General features: G+C 33.1%; 1 protein-coding gene across 1 annotated transcript; it reads right to left on the bottom strand.

The window, feature by feature from the left end:
* Positions 1-9,063: 9,063 nt before the first annotated feature.
* LOC104729147 (uncharacterized) lies at positions 9,064-10,047 on the bottom strand. Its single transcript, XM_010448046.3, has 2 exons — positions 9,641-10,047; positions 9,064-9,536 (listed from the first exon to the last, which is right to left on the bottom strand). The coding sequence occupies exons 1-2, from the start codon at positions 9,830-9,832 to the stop codon at positions 9,189-9,191; spliced, it is 540 nt and encodes a 179-aa protein (XP_010446348.1). The 5' UTR covers positions 9,833-10,047; the 3' UTR covers positions 9,064-9,188.
* Positions 10,048-18,600: the final 8,553 nt, after the last annotated feature.

Here is an 18,600-nt window from a genome sequence, read left to right as displayed (position 1 = left end):
TTTTCATTACAATTTACGAGATGAAAACAAAAATGTTTTCAGATAATTTATTAGTTTGAGGGTTTGGATATCTTTATATAATAAAAAAATTCATTCTAAAATTTTATTCCATGACACTTGTCACCTAAATAGTTATTATTTGTAAAAAAAAAAACAACTTGAATCAAAGTTATTATAAGATGTCCAATTTTTTATCTACTTTTTAATCATAATCTATATAATAATAACAATCTGAAAAAATGCAATCAACAATTGTATTTTTCAATCGTATCTTTTGGAAAATGCGATAAACAGTTGTGTTTTTTCAATCGTACCTTTTGGATATTTTCTGAAAAATCGTGATGAATCATTAAAATGATTATTTATGAAAATGTACAACCCTAAACCCTAAAATTGTGTTGATTGGAACATTCATATCTTTTTGAAATCTATATATTGAAACGCTCGAACCATACCGTCTTGAACGAGTGGAGGATCCCATGGTCTTGCGGCTGTATCGAGCCAGAGTGGATCGATTTTGTCAATGCGATCACCATGACGCATCATCAATATATTTTGGTAGCCATCGGGGTTAGGTTTAGCAGACTCCATTGTTCTTGTTGCTCTGATTGTTCCTGGTGTGACCTTTGAGAGTACGTTGGAAGTATAATTGTATATCGTTTTTTTTTTTTTTTTACTCGAAAAGGTTATATAATAGTATAATATTTTTATTACAAATTTGCTAAGCTAAAATCGTAATGGACAAAACCAGCTAAGCCAATGAGATTGGTTGGGTTATAACACGATCATGGATTGGGATTGGGACGTTGTGGTCCATGCTAATATAGTAACCACAAATTAAGGGTTTCAAATTTCAATAAAAAGACCGAATCAGTCATTAGTCAAGGGAAGGCTAACTTTGGTTTAATCCCGTTCGGTGTGACTGGTGGTTTTCCTTTTTACAACAAGTCAACAAATATGAACGGTAACTTTTTTAAAACGGTGTAACAGTGTATGTATGTAACGGTAATATTTTTGTAGACTAAAAGATAAATTTAATTAATTAATTAACCCCTTACTTCTTTAATTAAATACGGTTCTTGATCGTCTTCTCAATATCAAAACTAGGAGAAAGAAAGAAAAAACCTCTCTGTTTCTCTATCTTACTTGAGTCCTAAATCCTCTGTTTCTTAAATACATTGTTTCTTCTTCATTATGGCTGCGGTGGTATTATTTCTGGGTGTTTTGGTGAATATGCTAAGCTCCGGTCCGATCTATCAACGCTCCCAGAGGTTCGTTCTCTCTTATCTTTATCTCTCTCACTGTAGTATTTGATTCAAGCTATAGTTTAGGGTCTTCGTTCATTCTTTCTGACTTTAGTTGTTTATTCTGATGGTTTCAGATCGGGTGCAAGCAAGCTAAGCAACTAAAGGTCTCGCCTTGATCAAATAACGTCACCGTTCTCCGGTAGGGTCTCCGGTTCAAGTTGATAGAGAGATACTCTTTAATTTTTATCTGGATCTTCAAACTCTTCTCTAGATCAAATTTGTGGTGAGCGATTCTTTTAATTTTCTTCCCATGTCGATTATTAATTTTTATATAGATTTTCAAAATTCGTTTATATACACTATCATGCGTGTGATCGATTATTAATTTGCAATATTGAATTTTATTTTGTAGGTTGCAATATACAATAATAAACTGGTGAAGTGAAGGGGGTTGGTTTCTTCTGTTTCCATAATTTGATTGAGGTACGTTTGACTCTCACCAATTCTCTACTTAAACTACTACTGATGATTTCTCTAGTCAGTAGGATGAACTATGTATGTATATTTTGTATCGATTTGTGTGAGCTTATTATGTGTAGGGTATATCGATGTTGATGTATGTATATGAATGAGTATATAGGATGTAATATGTGTTGACGTGTTATATTATATCAGTAGGCTAGGAGAAATAATAAATAATGATGATGAATGAATTTAAGTATCACACACACTTTAGATGTTATCGAATGAGAGAAATAATGATGATGATGATATGTATTAATTAACGAATGAAGAATTGTTTTTTTTAGGACGTCTCATATATATCTTCCATGCACAGTTTAATTTGGTCTGTTTCTTTTGTTTTCAGTTTTGGTATATGCTTTTTAAAGTTCATGTAATATACTATCAAAACATCTATTTATGCATCTCATGGAAAAATTGCAGGTCTATTTGGATTTGGATGCGCGTAAAGAGTGCTTCGGGTTTTCTCATTCGGTCTACTTGATTCAGGTAAGTCACACAACATTTACCATGCATGATATTAGAATTATATAATAATTAAGGAAATAAATACAAAATTTATTCATTAATTAACTACAAAATACAAAAATCATTCATTAAGTAAAATATGATCTTATATAGTCGGGTTAATAAAAGAATTTTAAGTATTAAATTACAATACAATGAAGAATAACCGAGCTTGGTGTCCTATCCATTGCATCGTCTTTGGTTCGTAAGTTTGGCATCACTTGTTCAATCTTTTTTCAAATTAATGTAATTGAAACACTTAAATATCTTAATATTAACTTGACAAAAGAAAAAAACTACTATAAGAATATTCACCATGCATGATATTAGAATTATATAATAATTAAGGAAATAAATACAAAATTTATTAATTAAGTAAAACATGATCTTATACAGTTGGGTTAATAAAAGAATTTTAAGTGTTAAATTACAATACAATGAAGCATAACCGAGCTTGGTGTCCTATCCATTGCATCGTCTTTGGTTCGTAAGTTTGGCATCACTAGTTCAATCTTTTTTCAAGTTAATGTAATTGAAACACTTAAATATCTTAATATTAATTTGACAAAAGAAAAAAACTACTATAAGTATATTCACCATGCATGATATTAGAATTATATAATAATTAAGGAAATAAATACAAAATTTATTAATTAAGTAAAACATGATCTTATATAGTTGGGTTAATAAAAGAATTTTAAGTGTTAAATTACAATACAATGAAGAATAACCGAGCTTGGTGTCCTATCCATTGCATCGTCTTTGGTTTGTAAGTTTGGCATCACTTGTTCAATCTTTTTTCAAGTTAATGTAATTGAAACACTTAAATATCTTAATATTAATTTGACAAAAGAAAAAAACTACTATAAGAATATTCACACCATGCATGATATTAGAATTATGTAATAATTAAGGAAATAAATACAAAATTTATTCATTAAGTAAATATGATTTTATATAGTTGGGTTAATAAAAGAATTTTAAGTGTTAAACTACAATACAATGAAGAATAATCGAGATTGGTGTCCTATCCATTGCATCGTCTTTGGTTCGTAAGTTTGGCATCACTTGTTCAATCTTTTTTCAAGTTAATATAATTGAAACACTTAAATATCTTAATATTAACTTGACAAAAGAAAAAAACTACTATAAGAATATTCACCATGCATGATATTAGAATTATATAATAATTAAGGAAATAAATACAAAATTTATTAATTAAGTAAAACATGATCTTATACAGTTGGGTTAATAAAAGAATTTTAAGTGTTAAATTACAATACAATGAAGCATAACCGAGCTTGGTGTCCTATCCATTGCATCGTCTTTGGTTCGTAAGTTTGGCATCACTTGTTCAATCTTTTTTCAAGTTAATGTAATTGAAACACTTAAATATCTTAATATTAATTTGGTAAAAGAAAAAAACTACTATAAGAATATTCACCATGCATGATATTAGAATTATATAATAATTAAGGAAATAAATACAAAATTTATTAATTAAGTAAAACATGATCTTATATAGTTGGGTTAATAAAAGAATTTTAAAAGTTAAATTACAATACAATGAAGAATAACCGAGCTTGGTGTCCTATCCATTGCATCGTCTTTGGTTTGTAAGTTTGGCATCACTTGTTCAATCTTTTTTCAAGTTAATGTAATTGAAACACTTAAATATCTTAATATTAATTTGACAAAAGAAAAAAACTACTATAAGAATATTCACACCATGCATGATATTAGAATTATATAATAATTAAGGAAATAAATACAAAATTTATTCATTAAGTAAAACATGATTTTATATAGTTGGGTTAATAAAAGAATTTTAAGTGTTAAACTACAATACAATGAAGCATAATCGAGCTTGGTGTCCTATCCATTGCATCGTCTTTAGTTCGTAAGTTTGGCATCACTTGTTCAATCTTTTTTCAAGTTAATGTAATTGAATCACTTAAATATCTTAATATTAATTTGACAAAAGAAAAAAACTACTATAAGAATATTCATCGTCTTTGGTTCGTAAGTTTGGCATCACTTGTTCAATCTTTTTTCAAGTTAATGTAATTGAATCACTTAAATATCTTAATATTAATTTGACAAAAGAAAAAAAACTACTATAAGAATATTCACCATGCATGATATTAGAATTATATAATAATTAAGAAAATAAATACAAAATTTATTCATTAAGTAAAACATGATCTTATATAGTTGGGTTAATAAAAGAATTTTAAGTGTTAAATTACAATACAATGAAGAATAATCGAGTTTGGCATCACGTGTTCAATCTTTTGTCAAGTTAATGTGATTCTTAACACTTAATAAATATCTTAATATTAATTTGACAAAAGAAAAAACTACTATAAGAATATTAACCATGCATGATATTAGAATTATATAATAATAATTAATGTGATTCTTTAACACTTAAATATCTTAATATTAATTTGACAAAAGAAAAAACTACTATAAGAATATTCACCATGCATGATATTAGAATTATATAATAATTAAGGAAATAAATACAAAAATTTATTCATTAAGTAAAACATGATCTTATATAGTTGGGTTAATAAAAGAATTTTAAGTGTTAAACTACAATACAATGAAGAATAACCGAGCTTGGTATCCTATCCATTACATCGTCTTTGGTTCGTAAGTTTGGCATCACTTGTTCAATCTTTTTTCAAGTTAATGTGATTTTTAACACTTACATATCTTAATATTTATTTGAAAAAAGAAAAAACTACTATATATAATATACACCATGCCTGATAATAGAATTATATAATAATTAAGGAAATAAATACAAAATTTATCATTAATTAAATACAAAATGCAAAAATCATTCATTAAGTAAAATATGATCTTATATAGTCGGGTTATAAAAGAATTTTAAGTGTTAAATTACAATACAATGAAAAATAACCAAGCTTGGTGTCCTATCCATTACATCGTCTTTGGTTCGTAAGTTTGGCATCACTTGTTCAATCTTTTTTCAAGTTAATGTAATTTAAACACTTAAATATCTTAATATTAATTTAACAAAAGAAAAAAAAACTACTATAAGAATTCACCATGCATGATATTAAAATAGGAAATAAATACAAAATTTATTCATTAAGTAAAACATGATCTTATATAGTTGAGTTAATAAAAGAATTTTAAGTGTTAAATTACAATACAATGAAGAATAACCGAGCTTGGTGTCCTATTCATTTCATCGTCTTTGGTTTGTAAGTTCGGCATCATTTGTCTAATCTTTTTTCAAGTTAATGTAATTGAAACACTTAAATATCTTAATATCAATTTGACAAAAGAAAAAAACTACTATAAGAATATTCACCATGCATGATATTAGAATTATATAATAATTAAGGAAATAAGTACAAAATTTATTCATTAAGTAAAACATGATCTTATATATTTGGGTTAATAGAAGAATTTTTAAGTGTTAAATTACAATACAATGAAGAATAACCGAGCTTGGTGTCCTATCCATTGCATTTTGTCTGGGTCGTAAGTTTGACATCACTTGTTCAATCTTTTTTTAAGTTAATGTGATTTTTAACTTTTAAATATCTTAATATTAATTTGACAAAAGAAAAAACTACTATATATATTATAATATTCATCATGCCTGATATTAGAATTATATAATAATTAAGGAAATAAATACAAAATTTATCATTAATTAAATAAAAAAATAAAAAAATCATTCATTAAGTAAAATATGATCTTATATAGTTGGGTTAATAAAAGAATTTTAAATGTTAAATTACAATACAATGAAAAATAACTGAGCATCATCTTTGGTTCGTAAGTTTGGCATATATAATCTTTTTTCAAGTTAGTGTAATTTTAACACTTAAATATCTTAATATTAATTTGACAAAAGAAAAAAACATAATATTATTCTAAATAAAAAATAATACATAACTCACTGATAATAAAATATAGATGGTTGGATTAATAAAAGAAATTTGAAAATTAAATTACAATATAAAAAGAATAATCAAGCTTGATGACATATCCATTGCATCCTTTTTGCAAGCTTCACATCATTATTTCATTTTTTTTAAGTAACGTAAACCTTAACAGTTTAATACTTTAATAATAATTCAACAAGAAAACAACTATTTTTGTGTATAATATTCTAGTTTCCAATAATAATTTTCTGTTTTATTTCTTCACTTAAATAGAAACAATTAACATGATATAATTATTAATTTATTTTGTAATTTCATTCTATTTATTTAATTTATTTTGTAATTTCATTCTATTTATAATAAACTTAAGTATATTAATATACAATTTATTCTAAAACTTTTTTCTAGAACTTGACACATATCACCTAAAGAGTTATCATCTGTAAAAAAAAACAATTTGAATCAAAGTAATATATTATAGGATGTTTAATTTTTCTTCTACTTTTTAACTATAATTTCCAATGATAATTTTCTGTTTTATTTCTTCATTTTAATAGAAATAATTCACATAATATGATTACTAATTTGTTTTGTAATTTCTCTCTAATTATAATAAACTAAAATATGTTTCTATATAGAATTTAGAAATATTTATAGAAAAATAGCTGAATACATATTTCGTTTTAAGAGAGAACAAAATGTATATTTAAAATTACAATTTGATTACCTTGAAGTTCCTGTATATATATTTATTTGTAATTTCATATTTTTATATTCAAACCAAAAAATCAGTTATTTATTCACAATAAATTTATTTTTGTGAACTTTTCACATATTTTATTAACTTACATATTCTATCAAATATTTTGTAACTCTCGTATTTATTATCATATTCATATTTTAAGGTACTAAATTTTAATTAATTGCAATTATTTATTTGTGTTTATGTTATTTTTTTCAGTTCCATAGTATGAATAGCATTCTAATGAATGATTAATGACAATTAAAATAGAATAAATAATAAAAGATATTTATATTTAATTATTGCATTTTTGTAATTCTTATATACTTTATGTAAGAGTTCAACATGTGTGTAGCATATGCTATTATGTTTATAAGAATTTCAACATGTGTGTATATATATATATATATCTATTGTTTTTAACTTTTTTTCTATCATCTAAATTGTTCTTAATTTTTTTGAGGATATTAGTACTATATACATATATATTATTCCTATATTATGAACAAAATGTATAGTTTTATTTTAATTCTACTTGTCATCCTTAAGATATGTTGCATATTTTATATTTTGCTTTTATTTTTAATTTATTTTAAGATAAATAATTCACATGAAATTATTATGTAACTATTTTTCAATTTCTATTCACTTATTAATATTATTCTAGTCATATATCATTTATCAGTATATAGTTAATTAACATTTATATTATTATTTATATTAATTTATTAAAACCAAATTATTGTGAATTGTAAATATATATAATTTAGGTTTTGGTATCACTTATACTGGTATACATGAATCATTTATGATTTTTCTATATGACTTCATCAATCATCTCAGAAAAGCGTCTTTAGTTTTTTATTAATCATATTGAATAATATTTATTTTCATAATGAATAAATAATATAATAAATAATAGGTAAGTTTTTTTGTATTTTTTGGACAGTGGAAAAGATATTGATGGAATTAAGAAAGCTATAAAACCATAATTGAGGGAATTTTTTTTATAATTTTTGTACATGTTTTGAAAGATACTTGTTTAAAAGAATATTTATGTAATTCAATAAGTTATTAAACTCCTTTAAAAGTATAAAATATATTTTGTTATATTAATTTCAAACCCATGTGACATCATCTAATGGTAACATAAATAAATTAAGGTTCTGATAGATGATGATCGAGAAAATAATCACGTTAATTGCATAATTTACTTTTTGATATAAATTATATTTACCTGTGGGGCGTATGAACTAAGTGAAAAACCACGGTTGCCTCCTTAGGCTGCTGAGCAACTTTGACATACAGGTCCATCAATTTCCCGATGGTGACCTCGTCGTCTTCAAGCCCTAGCCTGATGATGTCGCTGTGAATTACCTCCACATCCAAAGAACATCCGCTGCCAAAGCACTAGTCTATACATTTCTGAAAATCCAAATCAAACCCAAAAAATCAGTCTCATATTAACGGGCTTACTCTGGAAACAAATAATATTGGGCTTAGTATATTAACGAGCTTACTCTGGAAACAAATAAATATTGGGCTTAATATATTAACGGGCTACTTATACTATTGATAGAATGTTTTTTTAACAAAAATAACTAAGACCATCGTTAGTGGTTGTTACTCTTCCCAATTTCTCTTAATAAAAACTAATTAAAAAATACAAAAAGAAGAGAGAAAGAGAAGAACCGTTACTTATTAAGTTACTTGCTAAAGAAACGTTACTCAGTCTTTTTTAACACTTGTCTGTTTCTTATTAGTCATATATTAAAATATATATTTTTTTTTTTGAGTAACGGTAAAATAAAATAATCTTTTAAAGCTCACAATTTTGTTTCGTTGTCCAAAATCCAATCAAAAGACTCAGGAACATACATAAACCCTAAGATTTATAAGAAATTGACGGTTAAATAGTAAACAATCATTGCATATTTACTTAATTTGTACGATACAAAATGAATAATAACACAAAATAGATATCATACTTGGGAAGTTCGTCCAATTTCAAGACGTCCTTTCATCACCTATGCAAAAATCAGCAAAATACAAATACTAGTGTATATATATAATTCTCATGTTGTTATAATATGACTTCTTCAAGATTCAAGAGTTTTCAAATAGAAAGCTGGCATTTCACTAATACGACGAGGTAGACAATAATACAAGAAGATGAAAAAGCAAGTGGTGAAAACCAAAGTACAAGAAAAAAAAAAAAAAGAAAGGAAATTATTATAACTAGGTTTCCTTCTTTTTCTCATCATTGTTATGACCAGGAAGCTTCTCTTTGATCTTGTCCATAAACCCTTTCTCCTTGGCGTTGTCATGATGAGGTTCAAGTTCAGGCTTCCCATGGTCACCTCCGGGAAGCTTATCCTTCACCTTCTCCATAAACCCTTTCTCCTTCCCATCCTCATGTTCAGGCTTGGCTTGGTCAGGGTGACCTATACCTGCAGGAAGCTTCTCCTTGATCTTCTCCATGATGCCTTTCTTCTCCTCTGTTTCACATTGATCTGCAGCATCTTCCTTCTTCTTCTTCTTCTTCTCTTTCTTTCCCCCATTTTCACCCGCTTCCTCATCACTTGACTGCATACATGCATATCACATCATCCATCAACAAGTGTTACTAACATTTCTCATGCAGGCTATGCAGCTACTTAACTAATGTGTATATATATAATCAAGCTTACAGAGCTGTCGGAAAGGTGGAGTCTTTCAGCGAGAGAAGGCTTCTCCTCTTCCTTTTTTTCCTTGATCACACCTGCATTCTCGGAAGAGTGTGCATCTTCGGGTTTCTTCTTGAGAAAGTCAAACATCCCACAGCCTTTGGAGGCTGCAGCATCAGCTTCTTGCTGCTCACTAGAACGAAGATGATCCGCCATCTTTTAGGAAAACGCAAACAAGTATTCAACTCTCACTTTTAATTGCCAACGGGACTATGCTTTGCAAGCTTTGAGAACTGATGAGTTACACAGAGCCCTGCAACACTGTATTTATAGTAGCTCTAGCTTTTATTTTCTGCTTTTTTTTTTTTTAAATTATTATTACAAGTTAATTTGTAGTACTTGACACTAGGTTCGTGTTTAGCCAAGGTGTTGCCGGCAAATTGTACAAACCTTATATTTTAAGGGCCAACTTTGATCGGAACAAGGGTTTGTTTTTTGTTTTGGAAAGTAGTAAAATATAGAACATAGTACATGTCCGAATACACTGCGTTGCGCCGACCAATGGATGGTCGGTGTGGACGGTCCACGTTATCCAATAAAGAGAGCAGAAGCAGAGTTTACATTTCTTTGGCACTATTTAGAAAAATAAGCTTGAAGTGGCTTCAATAGGCCGAATCAGACGATGGGCTTTACATAAACATGAGCATAATAATAGGAGGGCTAAGTTTGGGTAATGTAAAAATATGGTAGGTATTGTATATTCTAGCCGTTATGATTTTGTAGCTTTACCTGTAGAGTTTTTTATTTTGTTTTATTTTTTATTTATATGAAATAAAGTAACTTTTGTTAAAATAAACTTAAAAAGAAGAAGAATCAAGATATACTATTCTGGTTCTAGAGTCTTGACATTAGCCTAAACCAAATCCCATTTAGCATTAAGCTCTAGAAGACATGAGTGTTTCTTTGAATTTGATATGCATCCTTAAAAGGAAGGAATCAGTAGTTGGTATAGAATCTTAGACAAATCATAATCTGTTTGTACCAAAAAAAGAAAAGAAAAGACAAATCATAATCTTATAAATTTTGTATAGCGGCGACAATGAAATAGAAAGAAAAAAAAGAGATAGGAGAGGAGGAGTATGAAGATATCTTCTTCACATGTAGTAATCAATGCCGGAGATGTGACAGAGTCGTTCTCACATGGACGTTTCTTGGTTACCAATCTGTTCTGTTGTATAAGGCCATCCTTAACGGAATAACTTTCCCCTGTTCTAAGCCCAATTATATATTAAAAAATTGAACAGTGGTCTTAGATCAAAAATATTGATCTTGGTTCAGAACTGATCTTCAGCCCGTTCTAACATTCTTCCTCTCTTCTGATTGGTCGAAAAAAAAATGAGAAGGAAATATTTTCATTTCTCTCATTCCATCGAAATCGTGTCTAGAGTTTGTTTTCTCGCCATAGTCGCCGCCGAAGCTTTGTTTTCCGGCAATTGAAACACCAAAATCGAAAGGAGAGAAGCTATTTCCGTCCTATTCCGTCCTTGTCTCCATCGTTGTCTCCATCGTTGTCTCTGTCGTTTCCTTTGTCGGGCTTTTGGCATATCGAAACCAAAATCTCAATCGAAACCAAAATCAAAATCGAAACGCCTTTGTCTCCTCCTCTCCTTTATCGGGCAAATCTCCGGTCATACAGAGAAGGTTTGTCACAGTCGTTTCCTCTTTTAATCTTTGAATTAGGTTTAGTATAGGATTTGGGATTAATCATTATACGATTATATTGAGCTTATCTATGATTGAATTAGGTTTCGGTTTAGTATCTGCTACTCGTTTTTTTCATCCTTTGTTAGGTTATGCTCTTCTCCAAGGCTGATGATTTTCAGAAACTTGCTCAGCCTCTTGAAGATATTGCAAGAAAGTTAAAATCGAAGGTAGTTTTGATCTGTGGTAGGTTAGTTGTGCAGAATTGCTTATGGTTAGGACTTGTTTTACTCGCTTGGCATTTCTTGTTTGGTGAGAAAATGGCTAAAGCAACAAAGACCATGTCCCTGCGTGTTGGATTTTCATGTCTTCTCCCTGTGGATTTTGGTTTTTGATGCACACACACAAACTTTTGCTAGATTCTCTTTACTTGTTTTTGGGTGAATCAGTGGTGCGTCGTGTTGAGACTGAAGTGATTCCTGTTTCTCCTGAGGATGTGCCTAACGTATGTGTAATAAGCCTTAGTATGCTTTTTGGTATTGACAATGGTTTTTGAATGTGGCTATGTGTTTTGTCTTTCTGGGTGTTGGGTTTTGTCTTTCAATTTGTTTTTTTTTCACTAATAACTATCCATTTCGAATTGATGTTGAATGAGACAGCTTTAAGTCTATGGTTTAGGTTTTACTGAGAATGTTTTGATGCTTTGTGTAGATTTCATATGTGCATTGATTATTTTGTGAGCTGATTATATATTTTTCCTTTTTGTTTTGTTTTGGTTCAATGTGGATTTAGAGAGAGGAGCAGCTGGAGAGGTTGTTGGAGATGCAGCAGTTTGGTGATACATCGGTAGGGATGTGGTCGAAGCCGACAGTAAGGAGGAAGACAAAGATTGTTTGCACCGTGGGTCCTTCTACCAACACAAGAGAGATATCTCATGAAGAGGAAAAGCCTGTTCACAAGGAAAAGACCCAATCAACAGAATCGGGTTCCACGGCCAGAGCCTCATCAAAGCAGCCTGTGCCTGTGAGGAAATCCAAACCCATGAAGTAGAGCAGGAAACGTTCAGGCACCAAAACTATGAAGAAAAAACAAGCAAGAGGTGTTTGTTGTTCTTTGAAAGTGATACTCTCGGAGCTCCTGATGGTTTATTCTGTGTTTGAAATTGTGGGTAGCAATCGGATAATGTTGAATCTTGTAGTAACAATCACATTTCATAATCAAATTTTGTAATGTTAATCACATTTGTGATTGAAGGTTAATCACATTTTTATTCTAAGAACACCATAATTAGTTTCCCCATTTTTTTTACCTATGATCTTAACAACTGATCTTAGATTATTTTCACTATAAATTTAATCTAAGAACATGAAAAAAAGTTCTCCCATTAAGGATGCCCTAATGAATATATTTTGATTGACTGAAATCAGAATTGTAACAAACAAACTATTGACATGTGTAATGGTCTACGCCTAATACAATAGAAATGCAGTGCAAGGAAAGATTCTTCATTTAGTTATACTTGTTTATGCCTTGACGGTAAGCAACTGAGGTATACCGACACCTCTCTGTTCATCCTCCAACGCGGCAAGACGTTTGTCTATCTCTTAGTATACGTCGACGATATTCTCATCACTGGTAATGACAATTCCTCCATTCAACGAGTTCTTCACTCCCTTGCTGATCGATTCTCCGTCAAGGATCCAAAGGAGCTTAATTACTGTCTCGGCATTGAAGCTCATCGCACTGTTAAAGGTTTGCATCTTTGTCAGCGCAAGTATATCATCGACTTACTTCAGCGTTACAACATGCTCTATGCCAAACCCGTTGCAACTCCGATGGCCTCTTCTCCGAAGCTTACTCTCAAGTCCGGTTCTCCTCTTCCCGATGGAACTGACTATCGCAGTCTTGTTGGCAGCTTACAATATCTTTCATTTACAAGGCTCGATATCAGCTATGCCGTCAACCGCTTGTCTCAATTTATGCACCGCCCAACTCAAGAACACTGGCAAGCTGCAAAACGGGTACTTCGTTATCTAGCGGGAACAACAACTCATGGTCTTTTCTTTGCTGCCAAGAATAACCTTGCTCTCCATGCTTACTCCGATGCTGATTGGGCAGGCGACAGGGATGACTATGTTTCAACAAACGCCTATATTGTTTACATGGGTACTCATCCTGTCTCCTGGTCCGCAAAGAAGCAGAAAACGGTTGCTCGCTCTTCCACTGAAGCCGAATACAGAGCTATTGCCAATACCTCTGCAGAACTTCGTTGGATTTGTAATCTCTTAACCGAGCTGGGTGTCCATATCCGTGTCATACCGACAGTTTACTGTGATAACGTTGGTGCCACCTTCCTCTGTGCAAACCCCGTTTTTCACTCCCGCATGAAGCACCTTGCTTTAGATTATCATTTTGTTAGAGGCTAGATTCAGCAAGGACAGCTTCGTGTATGTCACGTTAACACCAAGGATCAGCTCGCCGATGCCTTGACAAAGCCACTTACACGTGCACCGTTCATTCACTTACGTCACAAGATTGGAGTGTCTCCCGGCCCTCCATCTTGAGGGGGCATGTTAAGGATACACCTTGATACGCAAGCGATATGCTCTTCATTACTCAATATTCCGTATCATGCTGTATATAGAATGTTCTGTTTATACTCTTTAGTCTAGAATGTTCTTTCTGTACAACTATATATATCTTTGTAAAGCTATCATTTATGAATAAGACTCATCTTCTACATAATGGACTATTCCTTCAATTGATTAATTTCAAAACTAGCTAAGCTATAAACATATTTTTTGTTACCAAAAGAGAGATACATAAAACATAGAAGTGGCCAAAGTTCTTGTAGATTTGATTGGTTAAGTCACTGTGGGTAAACGGGCGATTCAAATGAAAAATAAAAAAGAAAAAAGAAAAACAGGGGACCGACCGACAACTAGAAGAACAAGGCCCGAGGGGGATGCACAGCTGTGAATGTGATGGAGAGAGTCGGTGCAATGCCACGTCATCCACCGACCAGCACCCTATTGGACTATTTGCCGGGTAATGTGGTAAACCCTCTCACCCACCTTTGTCTTTACTTTTACTTGGAATTAGGATATACTATTAGTTTACACACTCACTGCGCTAAACTAGTCACCACCCAAACTCAACCCAATCAAAGATATACAGTACTTATGTCATTGTCCCACGTACGCCGAGGAAACACGCGTACTTGTGCAAAGCTGCTTCTATCTATCACGACGTGACGTGTGTTGTTGATATAGTGAGCTGCCACCCATTCCCTTCATAACAAAGTGATAAGGTTCATCAAGCTTACTATCGCAAGAAGTCATCAGCCACGTCAGCAAAGGACGAGTCAAATGAAGAGAAGGAGTTGACTGGTCAACTCAAGTCAAATTAGTTGACTGACTTGGGTTGTTGCGGAAGGGTTACGGTTATTCTTTGTAGGCTATAAGAGCCGTTGAATCTAGTGAGGACTCTTTATGCTTATTCTGGGTTTTAATTCTCTTGCGATGTGCTCGAGAGCGAGTGATGTGCTCGTTGATCAATGTTGATCATTTCTATTCAGATTAAGCTATTCTCTCTTGATTTGTGATTCTTAAGCTCTGTATTACATTCTCAGCAATTCTAATTGAATATAGAAGTATCATTCAGTGATTCCGTTAGATCCTTTCAGAATCTATCATTGGTGCGGCGATACTGGGTTGTTGAAATCGCGATGACGGAGTTGAAGGAATCGGAGCTGGTTGAGCCGGCAAACTTCTCAGACAGTCGGAAAACCTTATGCAGTTTTTACGCGGTGGTTACTACCGATTGGTTCAATCAAAGACGGAGCATGAAGATAAGATTCAATCGTTGGATGCGACGCTTCAATCGGTGCTCAGCGCCTTGTCGCGAGTTGAGATTCAGCTTGGGAAACGACCGGAGCAACTAGAATCTTCGTCTCCACCACCACGGGTAACAGTTAATTCTGATCCTCATTCACGTGGTTATGATGATCGTAATCTGCCATTGGAGAATAGATCGAGCTTACTACGTAAGATAGATATGCCAGTGTTTGATGGATCTCAGGTTTACGAATGGTTGTCCAAGGTAGAACGATTCTTTCGTGTAGGCCGTTATTCGGATTTTGATAAAATTGATATGGTGGCGCTAAGCCTTGAAGGAGATGTGTTGAAATGGTTCAATTGGGAGATGAACCGAAGAGAGTTTCGTTCTTGGACTGAGTTCAAGCAGCGATTATTTCTTCGTTTTGGAGAATCCATTGAAGCTGATCCTGGGAATCGATTGTTTGCAATTAAACAAACAGGGACTGTGGCTGCGTATGTCACTGAGTTCGAAGACTTATCAGCTCAGGTTCCTGGCTTGGATGATTCACACTTGGAGAAGATATTTTATAATGGATTGAAGCAGGAAATGAAGGAAGTGATTAAAATGAAGGAACCTCAAGGAATTGAGCTTCAAAAATCTGCAGTGTTACGTATGGAATCAAGCTCCTTCTGTCAGTTGATAAGTGAGAAAGAGAACAGAGCTCCAATACACACCAAACAGTTTGTTGCTCGTCCTCCAAACACTTATCAAGCCACTAAACCATTGTTGTTGACTGGAGGAACGAATCAGGCAGTACAAACAGTGGCACCTGGGAGACAAATGACTCAACCACGCCAACGTCACACGTCTGAGGAATTAGATGCGATGCGAAGCAAGGGCATTTGTTTTAAATGCAAGGGGAAATATTCTCGTGGTCATATTTGTCCTTTGAAGGAGTTACAAATTTTGACAGTTGTTGATGGGTTAGAATTGGAAGTGATGGTTGAGGAGTTGCAGACTGATGTATTAGAGGAGATAGTCCAGACTCCAGAAGTGAGATGTTTATCTCTTAACTCTTTTCTCGGTCTTCATTCTCCAAGGACAACGAAATTGGTAGGCCTTATTGGCAAGTGTCGGGTGGTGGTGCTTTTGGATTCAGGAGCCTCACATAATTTCATTACTCCTTCGGTGGCTAACAAAATCAAATTAAAAACATGTGCAGCTGGTAATTTGGAAGTGTTATTGGGAAACGGTGCATCTGTACATGGCTCCGGTATTTGCAAAAATGTCAAATTCCAACTTGGCGGTGAAGAGTTTGAGAGTGAGTTTATCTCGTTAGAAGTTGGGGGAGTTGATGTCATTCTTGGGGTACAATGGCTTGAGACACTAGGGAGGTGTGAAGTGGATTGGAAGATACAGGAATGGTCCTTTATGTATAAAGGAAGGAAAGTGACTCTATGGGGTGATCCTTCTCTACATGGTCCCCTGTTATCAAAGAAGACACTTGATGCTCCTGTTCAAAAATGTTTCGCATCTGAGAGTCAGACACAACTGGTTGCAATGCAAACCACGGATGCAGCTTCGGTTGTTGATCCGGTTATCACTAAGGTGTTGGAAAATTTTACAGCTGTGTTTGCACTTCCAGTGGGACTTCCACCAGTACGTGGACAAGAGCATTGTATTAATCTTAAACCGGGAGTACAGTCGATTACAGTGCGTCCATACAGATATCCTCATGCCACAAAAGAAGTGATGGAGAGTATGGTGGGAGAGATGCTTTCGTCGGGAATTATCAGAGTTAGTAACAGCCCGTTTTCGAGCCCTGTTTTGCTTGTTAAAAAAAAAGATTTGTCTTGGCGTTTTTGTGTTGATTACAGGACTCTTAACCGAGCTACAATCCCAGATAAGTTTCCCATTCCAGTAATTGATCAACTTCTCGATGAGCTACATGGTGCTATGATTTTTTCAAAGATTGATCTACGTTCTGGGTATCATCAAATTCGAATGAAGGAGGAGGATGTTATGAAGACAGCTTTTCGCACCTTAGAGGGCCATTATGAATTTTTAGTAATGCCTTTTGGTCTTACTAACGCTCCTGCTACTTTTCAAGCCCTTATGAACAAGGTATTCAAACCTTATTTGAGGAAGTTTGTTGTGGTGTTTTTTGATGATATCTTGGTGTATAGTGGAAGTGTGGAAGATCATGCAGTTCACTTGGGCTTAGTGCTACAACTTTTGCATGATAATGTGTTATTTGCTAACCAAAAGAAATGTGTGTTCGGGGCGCTTAAGGTGGAATATTTGGGACATGTTATTTCTAAAGATGGAGTGGCTACTGATACAGTTAAAACAGAAGCAATGATGCATTGGCCTGTTCCTACCAATATCAAACAGCTTCGGGGTTTTTTGGGCCTTACCGGATACTATAGAAAATTTGTTCGTAACTATGGGACTTTAGCAAGACCACTAACGGATCTCTTGAAGAAGGATATTTTTCAGTGGAGTGGTTTGGCTCAGGAGGCGTTTGACAACTTGAAGCTTGCAATGTCATCAGTACCAGTTCTGGGATTACCGGATTTTACCAAGACTTTTATTCTGGAAACTGATGCCTCTGGTACTGGTGTTGGTGCCGTACTTATTCAGAACAAGAGACCATTGGCTTATTTTAGTCATGGTTTAACATCGAGGGAGCAACTTAAACCGGCGTATGAAAGAGAGTTGATGGCTATTGTGATGGCAGTGCTTAAATGGAAGCATTATTTGTTGGGAAGGAAGTTTGAAGTACACACGGATCAGAGGAGTCTCAAGTTTTTGTTGGAGCAGAAAGAGGTCAATATGGAGTATCAATGCTGGTTGACTAAACTTTTAGGGTTTGATATGGACATAGTTTATAAACCAGGAGTGGAAAATAAAGCTGCGGATGGCCTATCAAGAATTCCTCACACCATGTCAGCTTCGTTGTTGGCTCTCTCTGTTCCCTCTGCAATACAATTACAAGACTTGTTTAAGGAAATCGAATCAGATGCATCGATACAGTCAATGATCCGTCAGTTTTCAGCACCAGGCTCTCATCTTAAATATCATGTGGTGGAAGGGAGGTTATGGTATAAACAGAGGTTAGTAATCCCTAGAACTTCGAAGTTTGTATCACTGATTCTTCATGAGTTTCATGACAGTAAAATGGGTGGTCACGTTGGCATTTTGAAGACACTGAAAAGGGTTCAATCTGTGTTTCATTGGGAGGGTATGTACAAGGATATTAAACGGTATGTTTCGGAGTGCTCTATCTGTCAAACGCATAAATATTCAATATTAGCACCTGCGGGGTTATTACAACCGTTACCTATTCCAAACGCTATCTGGGAAGATGTGTCTCTTGACTTCATAGCTGCGGAGGTGGCACAAAAGTTTGTTGACACTGTGGTTAAGCTGCATGGTTATCCAAAATCTATTGTGTCTGATCG

This window comes from Camelina sativa, chromosome 12 (assembly GCF_030686135.1).
Source record: "Camelina sativa cultivar CO46 ecotype springtype chromosome 12, ASM3068613v1".
NCBI classification, from domain to species: Eukaryota; Viridiplantae; Streptophyta; class Magnoliopsida; order Brassicales; family Brassicaceae; genus Camelina; species Camelina sativa.
This window is presented reverse-complemented; position numbering and strand designations above follow the sequence as displayed.

What these genes read in the sequence shown, in the direction of transcription:
- LOC104729147 (XM_010448046.3), bottom strand. Translation starts at nt 9,832, where the DNA reads ATGGCGGATCATCTTCGTTCTAGTGAGCAGCAAGAAGCTGATGCTGCA. An exon ending in TCCACCTTTCCGACAGCTCT is followed by an intron (nt 9,537 to 9,640) that starts GTAAGCTTGATT and finishes GCATGTATGCAG; the next exon opens with TCAAGTGATGAGGAAGCGGG.